Source organism: Engraulis encrasicolus, chromosome 21 (assembly GCF_034702125.1).
Source record: "Engraulis encrasicolus isolate BLACKSEA-1 chromosome 21, IST_EnEncr_1.0, whole genome shotgun sequence".
Classification (NCBI taxonomy): domain Eukaryota; kingdom Metazoa; phylum Chordata; class Actinopteri; order Clupeiformes; family Engraulidae; genus Engraulis; species Engraulis encrasicolus.
This window is the reverse complement of record NC_085877.1, coordinates 28618471-28630131: the sequence shown is the minus strand read 5'-3', so window position 1 is coordinate 28630131 and position 11661 is coordinate 28618471. Positions and strand designations below refer to the sequence as shown.

At 44.2% G+C, this 11661-nt stretch overlaps 1 protein-coding gene across 3 annotated transcripts in view; it reads right to left on the bottom strand.

The window, feature by feature from the left end:
* Window positions 1-335: 335 nt before the first annotated feature.
* Window positions 336-11661, bottom strand: part of si:ch211-63p21.1 (uncharacterized) — a 28233-nt gene continuing 16907 nt past the window's right edge. The window contains exons 1-7 of one of the 3 annotated variants that reach the window (XM_063187301.1): window positions 8526-8903; window positions 6847-6936; window positions 5850-5942; window positions 4420-4494; window positions 4041-4111; window positions 3472-3643; window positions 336-1580 (exon numbers count right to left, since the gene is read on the bottom strand). In XM_063187301.1, coding sequence (XP_063043371.1) covers window positions 1257-1580; window positions 3472-3643; window positions 4041-4111; window positions 4420-4494; window positions 5850-5942; window positions 6847-6909 — 798 coding nt within the window. In that variant the 5' untranslated portion in view covers window positions 6910-6936; window positions 8526-8903 and the 3' untranslated portion in view covers window positions 336-1256. Of the gene's footprint in view, window positions 1581-3471; window positions 3644-4040; window positions 4112-4419; window positions 4495-5849; window positions 5943-6846; window positions 6937-8525; window positions 8904-11661 lie in introns of those variants that run through there. The other 2 variants (XM_063187302.1, XM_063187303.1) reach the window with 2 other exon arrangements.

The following is an 11661-nucleotide window of genomic DNA, read 5'->3' as shown; positions in this document are numbered from 1 at the left end:
TCTATACACAATGCTCTACCTTATTAACATATTGAATGTTTTGAAAATGCCAGCATTTTGATTTTATTCACAAAATACCAAGTGTCCCAACTTTTTTGGAATCCGCTTTGTAGGTTTATCCCAAAAGTGGTATGGACATGTCCTCACCATCCACACCTAAAATTACGTCTATGATAATAGGGTTTGGTATTGGTAACACTTTGTTTGACAACGTCTGCAATGGGTTTTAAGTAGGCCTAACTGTCAAAAGTATGGCATGACAAATGTCTGGACTCTTAATGACATATTATTGATGTTCATGACGTTTGTCATAATGTCTTCTGTTTTTTTTGGGGGGATTGGCATGGCACTCAAGCTATGCCAACTTCACGTTTCAAAAACTGAATGACATTATGACAAGATAAACACATCAATCACATGTCATTTATGTTCCTAACATGTGTCGTGTCATTCTCATGACTGTCACATGGACACCCTTGTGTACACTAGGTCAAGTTAAGCTTCACCGGGACATTTAAATCGTAAATAAATTCTGAAAATAAGCACTTATTCGAACTGACAGATAAATGAGTGTTTTCTTTCCCACAAGAACTTCAATACCTTATTGTAAGTGGAAGAGACACTACAAGGCCCATATAGGCAAATCGTAGGATAAGTTCTCAGACTGTTTTTCTACATAACATACAATATGTGGCTTCAATGGACCCGACAGCAATAACAACAATACGACAACTCCATATAAACACCTCAAAAAGACTCAAAGAGGGTAGGCCTACTTGTTTGGGGGTGGGTTGCAGACTTGAAAACACATACTCAATGGAAAGAATGATGAATGCAGATTTCCATGTTGAATATTGAAGGGCTGTCAAGGCGTAGCACCAAATCCTGGGTCCTTAACCTATGAAAGCCGATCACATGCCCCTTCCACCACCACGCATTAAAGTATGATTCCAGACCACAAGTGGCCCTTTAGACCCTTTTATACTTGAGAAGAGACTCACACATCCACCCACCCCACCCCAACATCTCCGCCACACACCACACACCACACACACGCACACCCACACACTGCGACAGTTGGAGCCACTGATTTTGTACTGTGTTTTCTTGACTGCAACATAATTGCTTCTTGCAAGGTCCAGCCCCAAAACCCCTTGGATGTCTCATGGAAGTTGCATGGAACGGGAAAGCACATGGAACAGGGAAGAAGAAATGGCTTCTACTGTACCACTACTGTGTGTATTCCAAGGAGAATGTCAAATATTACTCAGTGGGAGCAGGAAGGACACGATGAGGATGAGAAAGCTCAAGGCGAGAGGAAGGAAGATGAGGAGGAGGAGGAGGAAGAGCCGGCCTCGGCTGCTGGTGCTGGAGCTGGAGCTGGAGAGGGCCGAGGGCCACAGGGATTCCAGGAGGGTCCACCCCGACCCTCTGCTGCCTCTCTTGGGGGAGGGGTCATCATGTGTAGTGCTGCCGCTGCTGCTGCTGCTGCTGGTGGTGGTGACGGTTTTGGTTGTATTGTGGCCCTCAGCTCCAGAACGAGGGCTCAGTACTAGGGGCCTCACTTGTGACACACTCTCCTGGGGGAAAGAGGAGACATGTCAATCAGCGTTTCCTGCAGAATTCTCATTGGTCAAGTTGATGGTGAGAGATATGTGACATTGGAAAGTGCAGGTTCATAACTATGATCTGAAAGCCCCTAAAAGTTCGCATTTTTGGTGAAGCAACGGACAAATTCAGATGACAAAATCGTTATATTCTCAGATGACCTACTCAAGGTGGGAGATGTTTGTTGTCAAAGTGGCTTCCTTAACTATAAAGTACTGGCGGAACCTGGAGTAATAAAAACTTTATTTATGTAGCACAACTCAGACAACAAACAGCTCAAAGGGTTTAGAAGAAACACAGGTGGAGATGGAGATGCAGATGGCGTTAGCGTGTAGTGCTAAGCGCAATGTAAATGATTTTTTCCCCCAATATGAGTATTTGGATTAATCTATTTCATCTTCATCAAAAAATTATTTGTAGGCAGCTGGACGTTTTAAGCTTGAAGACATTTAGCTTCTTCCACAGAGATTCTTCCCCTTCCACCGTATTTGGTACAGCACAGGCCAATTCAATTAGCAGCTCAATGGCCACATGCGGCCCAGACACGGCCCACATGTGACCTAAACATGGCATCCAGCTCTTGCTTGATTGTACATTGAACATTTAACGTTGTCAAGTTTAAGATGAGAATAATATATATATTTTTTAATAATAATAATAATTGTATTTGTATAGCACTGTGTCATACAAGGCATGTAACTTAAAGTGCTTAACAAATGGGAAAAAACACAATTGTTAGAGATGGATTTAAAAGGAGAGGTATAGAGGAGAGGCAGAAATAGCAGGAAAGCAGAGGAAGAAGAGATAGAGATTGTAGAGTCATAAGGTCAACGTACTGTAGGTTAGGACCAGGATTCTTATGTGGGTAAGGCCTATAGTGGCTGGGCCTAGCATAAGTCATAGATAGTCACACAGTGATTGGGCGCTCAGGTGCGGCCCCTGGTGGCATCAGGGGTGAGGAAAAACTCCTTTTCGCTTGAATCATAGTTTGTAGGGGGAAAAAAAGCTCAGTGAGGTCTGAGAAAAAAACCCTATAGTCAGGAAGAAACCTCAGGCAGAGACCAGCGGCCATCTAGGGGAGCCCCCTGCCAGGGCTGGTTGTGAGCAGTAGGGACGCTGCGGCAGCTGGGACACTATGACGCCTTAGCAGCTAGGAGTTGTCAAGGATGAAGAGGTGGGTCTTCAGCTGAATCTGTTTGTATTTGTAGCGATTTGAAAAGTGTCATTGTCATATTTTAGCAATGGCTGAAAATGTGCGGCCCAACGTAAGTTCTTAGTTTCGAAAATGTGGCCACATGAAACTATGCCAGGCATAGCATCCTAATGTGTTCAGTGCAGTGTCCAGACATGCCTGCAGTGGCAATTCTACATTGATTTGTGAGCGACACTAATTCCTGCCGTAATATTAGCGGTACTAGTAAAAATAATATGGAAATAGCAAGCTAATAGTACAGCTTCAGCCCAGCATAGAGGCTATTTCGCGCATCGATTTGAGTGCGAGCGAGGTTCATTATTTGCATCCAGACAAGCCGGGCTGGCTTAGTAATGCCGCCGATGATGCCCAGTTGTCAACAACTAAACTCTAAAGGTGATGATACACAGGGCAACGTCATTTGGAGCAACATGTCTGGTCAACAACACTATAAGATGTTGTTTCGATTGTTCATCAGGTAACATTTTAATAAAGAACTTGGATTAGCAGCAAAAAACATTTTTCAGCCATTTCAAGGACTAGCCAATTAAGATGTTGCCTGGTAACCTTGCTCAAACAGTTGGCCTGTGTAAGACGTAGCATAACATGGATGAGAATTTTCAAGGTCGTTTCTAGTTACGTCTGTGTGTCCTGGCATGTGTGCTACTTACCTCCAAAATTGTTTTGCTCTGAGCGTGGTGGGGACTCAGGCGAAGGTTCCATCGATGGGGCTTCTGACACTTTCCACCGTCGTCCTCGCTCTCTGTCGTGTCCTGCCGCGTGATTCGCTGACGCTTTCGCTTCCGGGAGCTGATTCGCTGCAGGGACCCGGACACCTGCACCCTGAGCCAATGACAACACAGTTGAACATAACAGGATAGAACAAGATGCAATGAAACTGGTAAGGTGAGTACACGGTCTGACATTCAATAAGTTCAACACCTCCCTATGTGTGTGTGTCTGTGTGTGTGCAAGCGTGCGCGCATGCGTGCATAGTGTGTGGGTATGTATGTGTGCATGAGCGTACATGAATGTGCACATAACTGTGCATATGTGTGAGTGTGTGTGTGTGTGTGAGTGTGTGTGTGTTTGTTTGTGTTTGTGTGAGTGTGTGTGTGTGTGTGAGTGTGTGTGTGTTTGTTTGTGTTTGTTTGTGTCTTTGTGCATAGCCTATCTTGTGTATATGTGCATATCCGTCACCGTGCATTAATGTGTGTGTGCGTGTGCGTGTGCGACACACCTGCTATCTGTGTCCTCAATATCAGCGTCAGCATCACTTTCTCCCTGAGGATCTGACTGGACACCCTCCTCCTACAGTGGCAGAGCATCAGTCACAGGGATGAACACACACGCACACACACACGTGCACACGCACATACAAACACACACACAAATAAGAGGTGTGTGCGCATGAACATAAACACACACAGGAGAGAGGGCACACACACGTACAAACACACACAAGTCTCAAAGAAGGCATATAATGAGAGGAGTTATGGAAAGAAACAGTGCAGGCGCGCACACACACACACACACACACACACACACACACACACACACACACACACACACACACACACACACACTAGTGTACAGTGGAGGCGTGCTGTATGACTAACCTCTGTGCCGTAGCCCTCTGAGTAGCGCGTCAGCACAAAGAGGCTCTTCCCACACTGATCACACTGCTGTGCATCCTATTCCAACACAGCACAAAAAGACATTACAGCTACACGCTGTATGAACAGAACCAGAGACGCATACAGTACTGCTGTGTAATGTAATGAAATCCTACCAACACAGTACAAAAACCGTTACAGCAAGATACTGTACGGACAGAACCAGAGACACATATTGCACAGTACAAACACACGGCTCTGCATCCAACCAACACAGTGCAAAATGCAGTCTTAATACACTACAAAGCCATTACATCAAGACACTGTACATCAGGGGACCCCAACCTTTCTGGGTCCGAGGGCTAACAAGCGGTACCCGAGGGCTACCGAAGGCTATTCGAGGGCTACTTTTGTTCAAAATTCCCTACTGATGTCTTGGCATCATTCTCAAATCACACTATTATTGAATGATCATTTACTTATAGGTTATAAAGAATAAATAATCTCATATTTAAATTAAGAAAAGCATTAACTGTGATTAAAATTTGGTTGTCGTCACTGTTTATTAACATCCTTGGTGGGCATATCAGAAGCTCCTGAAGGGCTACCTGGCGCCCGCGGGCACAACGTTGTTGACACCTGCTGTACATAGACAACAAGAGACACAGCCCCAGGGAGACACACCGCTGTGGATCCTACTAGCATAGTGAAAAAAAACATCAAAATACTGTACAAAGAAAACCAGAGAAACAGACTCAGGTAAACATGGAGGTACAAGCACACTGCTGCCCATACGGTTTATCTATACTATATAGAAGCTATTACAGCAAGATACAATGCAGAGGGAACCACAGGTAGACACATACAGACACACTGCAACTCATCCTATTATGCAAACACAGTACAAAAGCCATTCCAGCAAGATACTGTACAGACAGAACCAGAGAAACAGACTCAGACTCATTAGCAAGTGGACTGTCAGGTGGGTTACTCATGTCAGGTGGGGTACTCTTCTCTAACACAACTATATATAACTTTATTACAACTTATTTCAACCTTTGAGTCACATTATCTATAAAATGACTCCAGAACCAAACACCACAATTTCATGACATTGCAGCTACACCTTCCGCTCAGGCATTTTGAACATGTGCTCCCACCATGCTAATTCTACTAGCACAATTAGGCCTACTAATAATAGCTATCATAATTTATGCAGTAATAATACCATGCAATACTAAAAGGTTGTGTGGGGTTTTTCCATTGTCTGGACTATGCTGAATCTGCTGACAGTGTGAGGGCAGAGTGTGTGTGTGTGTGTGTGTGTGTGTGTGTGTGTGTGTGTGTGTGTGTGTGTGTGTGTGTGTGTGTGTGTGTGTGTGTGTGTGTGTGTGTGTGTGTGTGCGTGTCTGCCACTGCAAATGATTACTCACCGGCTGCTGATGCTGGTCACAGTAGGTTGGCCGAGAGTCTCTCTTGCATACACACACTGCAGCGCCCTCTACACAGGTCGCTCCCATTACGTCCTGTTGGGGGAGAGATGTGTGTATTGGTGCGTGTGAATGTGGTTGTGTTAATTGACAAACAAATTAATGTATTAACATTGAATGGCAAATATTTTATGTCACAGACCAGTCACACATCTTAGGGCCTTTTCACACCAGTCGCATCGCTGTCGGCGGATCTGAAGAGATTTTTACAGACGGTGGCAAAAAATCATGGACAGTCAGATTACTCCTTCTGCCACACCAACACGGTGGTAGCAGAGAGAGTAGAGAGAGAGAGGTTCCATTGGCCCATTGTTTCCTGGTTCTATTATGGCCCCCCTTAGGCAGACCTAAGCAGACCTAAGGACTGTTCTATTCATTGGAGGAGCATTATAACACGGCCCTTTAGGCAGTCCGGAACCTGGTCGCGTTAGGTGCCCATAGAAACCTATTATGTTGGCATATCTCTATATACTTAAAGAATCTCTGGTGGTAGTCTGCAGCTGTAGCGGCACGGGAGACAGCTCAGTGCAGCGCTGCGTTTGGAAAATCTAACCCGTATGGAATTTTCACGGCAGCGGCCATCGCTCTCCCATTGAAATTAATGGCAAAGTAGTAGAATAACATTGGCTGGGGCGGGATTTTGAACACTCAGGACTGGCCTTGCATGCCAACGCGGACGCGGTCAGTGTGAAAGGCTGAGTAGAACACACTGCCTGAGACTCGGCTGAAAGACCGCCGTCTTCTCGCTGCCGCCACGCTGCGCTCTGGTGTGTACCTGGCCTTACACAAACACACAAACACACACACACACACACAGACACAGACACACACACACACACACACACACACACACACACACACACACACACACACACACACACACACACACACACACAGAGAAAGGTTTACATGTTGTGCTTCTCACATGCAGGTGTCATACCTCACAGTCTGAGTTTTCTCCGGATGAGAAAAGGCCATTGGAGTCTGAATCCAGCCGCCTCATCCCCACTCAGTCATTCATTCACATAGTCTAAAAACACAAAGAGAAATCAGCAGTTCATTTTCAACACACTTTTCTATTTTCTGGGCTTTTATACCTCTGTTTGGACAGGCCAGTTAGAGAATGTGACAAGAAGTCAGTGGGAGAGAAGTATCAGGAAATACTCGGGTCAGAATCGAACCCGGTCCCCGAGTGTGATGGTACACCCAAGTGTGACTGAGTCCCCAGGGACCCATGTATATAGGGGCCCACACAGTGTCTGATTTATGTAGATATATATGGGGGGGGGGGCACATAGGGCCCACAATTATTTGATATGGCCCTAGGTACAGCTCCTTATCCCAATGAGCTGCCACACCCCCAAGACAACACATCTTCATTTATATGAGAGCCTTCAAACTCAGAACAATGACCATTATTTGGGAATACAACAAAGAATCCAGTCATTTGTAGCCTCTTACCGCAGATGGGCTCGTCGACAGCATAGTCACTCTTTGCTGAAAACACCCAATGCAATCATAACATTGCTATGACAATCCAAGGACTCTTGGGTAATCGATTAAGACTTGGTCATAACTATGTTGGTGACAATAAGGTTATAACAGAAAGCTGGGCTGGAGCCAGTGTTGCCAGATGTACGATGATTATCCTATTTGTACCATAATTTTGTCCATTTTGTCATGATGTGCGATAATTTCAGAGTTGTCATTCAGTTAACTTAGATGCCTTGAAACAACAATTTGTCTTGTACGATAATTTCCTCACAAAAAGCCCCCAAAAACGATCATTTTGAGGTTTCGGTAGGCCTACGATAATTCAGCATTTTCCATCTGGCAACACTGGCTGGAGCAGAATGCTGGGCTGGAGCAGTTCCAAATTCAATGAATTGCATGTTGTCTTTGTCTCATTATATGTGTACTTCAATGACTTTTGCGAGTTAAAAGGCTTTTTGGGCATTCTTTAGGTGGGTCATAAAAGCCAGCCATGATGCCAGGGGGAGTAGGATATCTTTCTTTCTTTCTGACTGACTGAAATGTCTGACTGTCTCAAATCACTAGTCTGTCTTCGTTTTTGCATAAAAGCGAGCCAACATGTTACATTTTAGTTATCAAATGCTGAGACATCCCAATAAAAGGCTGCAGGGCTATTATAATTGTCTTCATCAAGCGCATACATCTTCCATCACTTTTTGTCCTCATGGATGTGGCGTCAGTTATCAGGCGGGTATACGTCAGCCTTGATGTCATTCTTTTCAAATTTGCCCTTGTGTCTCACGCACTAGCAAAACAGCTGTAGTGTGCGCCCTGATTACGTAATGCCTGCGCGCAGATTGTCGTTGCGTGATAACTCTGGATCATCACACCGAGATTTTCTCTCTTTCTGAAGCGCTGAAGTCAGAACTGTCACGACACGAACACCAAAGAACGCTTTGCAACTCAGTTTTAAGTGTTTTACATTTTACATTTTACATGCTATCCTCTCTGAATAAACGGACCAATAGCGCCATAAGCTTCATCTTCTTGTAAGGGCAATGCACTGGCTGTGTGACAACACGCGCTTGTCCGGAGTTCACTACCGTAAATAGCCTTTGTCACTTTTGGTCGTCCGTTAATACTCACCTTATGATGCAGGCGCTATTCTTCTGACCATGTTCACGCCGAAACAGCCCATGACTTTTAGTTTTAATTTTCAGGAAGTCAGTATATTTAATTCCAACTGCTGTCGTCTACTTCTATATCGCAACGGGAGCTTGGATCGGTCCCAATGTGTTTGTCAGTAATCCGCCACGGGTGCCAGTCGGTCCTCGGGCGCGTGGCGGCGCAGGGAAGCCGAGAGCGCGCCTACCATAAATGAAATTCCAAAACGCGGCACGAGGACGTGCAAAACGGTTGGGAGGAGACAGATGACAGACGTTTTATTGCACCAATCCATGGCGCGAAAAGCAGACAAGGGGAAATGGCAGAGGCGAGAGGTTTCAATTTGGAATTTTTACGGAACATGGCACTTGAGATAAATGTCAAATCAGCAAATAAAGTGCTTAGCCAGTGCACATGTAGCCTATGTAGGCCCTCTCAATCTCAGCCTTGTTTTGGGTTGCACATTTGTAACAGATGCCTATGGTGCACTATTGGGCATCCCTTTTTAACCTTTTTTTTTTCTTTTCTTTTTTTTTTTTTTACAAACAATCATCAGCAAAAGTATCTATAGGCCTATGTATTTAAAAGTAGCCTAGGCCATATAAAGTAGGCCTATATGTTATTTAAAACTATACAATTATATATATATTTATTATATGAAGGGTTTGCAAAACGGTGTATCTCCATTTTTTGACTTTTTCATCTTATTATTGAAAATTACTGTTCAGAGGTCCTATCACCTATGTGTGAATTCTTACCATTCAAATATTTTGAGAACATACTTTTTTAACCTATTTAAAATGCTTTTTGCAATGTAATGCAATGGAATGCCCAATACAAAAATGTAAATTTCCCAACATTCTACAAAATGGAGATACACCGTTTTACAAATAAACCCTTCATATTGCTTTCTTTTCTTACAATAATCACTTCTGGTTTCAATTAATTATGCTCAGGTTAGATGACACAGAGATTTGGAAATGGTTCACATTAAAAACAGTCCAGGTAGCCTATACATCTTTATTATTGTCCTACTCAACATGAATGCTTAAATAATACAATGACAAAAGTATTGTAGAGAATGAAATGCTTTGACATACAAAATGTGAAATGAAATCCTTATGAATCGTATGGTGGCCCAGTGACAGTGTGTAGGCCTACTGTAAATCTAATGACTGCATCCATTTTCTGCACCTACCATGTCCGCTACTGCAAGGGTATGTTTGTGAATGGGAGTGCTTATCTTAGATAACATTATCTACCTCGGAAATGGAACTTCTGCCTACTCCAGGCAAAATTGTTTCAAATGTTTTTACAAAAAGTCTTCTTCTTTTAAACACATAAGCAGCTCTTGTTTTCAATGTCACATTGTCTTCACTCTAGATATTGTCTATATGAATGTGTTTGCAATGTGCAATTTGCAGAAATATGTATTCTACAGCATTACCTAAAGGTTAAAATAGATTGACGTGCACTTGAACTCTAAATGTTTATGAACATGCAGATGCAGACAGAGGTAACAAGTGGTAGGTGGTAATGTTTCAGCCGCCGCAGAGCTTCAAAGTTGGGGCGGAGGCCTCTGTTTTTCAGGGGTGGAGGCACACTTTCTGACGCCACCCCTGTGTAGTTTTCACTAAACCCCCCAAAATCCAAACTGTTCTTTCTTTCACAATGACAACGTCTGGGCACATGACTAAATATTTCAATTAAAAAACTGAATGAAAAGTCCGCGACACCAAGCTCCCCTTGCTCTTTTTTTAATGTTAAAAAACACATTAAAAAAAGCGGGAGCTTGGTGTCGCGGACTTTTCATTCAGTTTTTTCATTGTATTTTTGCTGGTCCTGCACCCAAAAATTTTTGAGACGGATGTGCATGTTCTTTCTCTCTGACTACTAAATATTTCAATTAAACATAAAAAATAAATCAAATTAAATCAATTAAATTGAATAAAGCCGTCTCCTCAAGACACAGCATTTCTCGGCTACTGCCCAGCCCAGCCCAGCCCAGACTTCTTGTGACCTTTGGCTCCCAGAGAGAGCCGTTACTGTAGGATGCCCCCAGGGGAGAGCACTAATGAGACATGATTACACATCATTACTGCCCAGATTAAAAACCCAGGCGATGTCTATCACATCCCGCCAGTTTACAAACAAAATATAGCAGTGTGGGGATGGAGAAGACACACACACACACGCACGCATGGACGGATGGACACACGCACACACGCACGTACGCACACACGCATACACACACACACATACAGACACACACAGGCACGCGTACGAACACACACGCACGCACACACACACACACACACACACACACACACACACACACACACACACACACACACACACACACACACACACACACACACACAAATGACATGATTTATGAAGTGACAGAACCCAGACAGTCAGTTCCCGAGAATCGTACGGACGGTTGAAGGCACAGGCAATTTCCTTTCCCACGAGGCCACAGTGTGTTTGGTTTTCCCTCTGCCAATGAGGGCCCATATGCAGGGCCATTTCAAAGTGTTCAGGGGGCCCTAGGCAAAGAGGGACTTGATTCTCCCGCAGCCCTGCTCCCCCATCACTTGGCCCACCCACCCCCCAGTTGATCACAGTATCATTTAACTTTTTGGTCATTGAATTTAGGGAGCTTTTGCCTCACTCACTTGTCTTTTGTGTCATTTGAATACAAGTACATTACCAGGGGTCCCCCCTTTCAGCTAGACGACCCTAGGCCATTGCCCTGTTGCATGCATGGCTGTGACAGGCCTGCCCTTATTCAGCAGTTAGGCACGTAGCCTACATTTACATTCAGAGGCAGACAATTGTTTTAGATTTGTTTGTGTGATGAACATAGGATGTTTCATGTACAGTGTTTCATATCCTTCTCATCATACACAAAAACACGGCCGCTGACAGCTTTGGCCGGGCCCAGAACAAAGTCAAGTAAAAGGGCCCCCTTCAACACTTATCATGTAATGGGGATCCAATGGGTGCATCCTGTGGGCCTCCTTCGGCCAAGGCCAGCTGACCTGCTTGTCCCTCCCTGTATGCTTCCCTGCATACATTACATTCACAGGGGATTGTTTGAGATTTCTTTGTATGT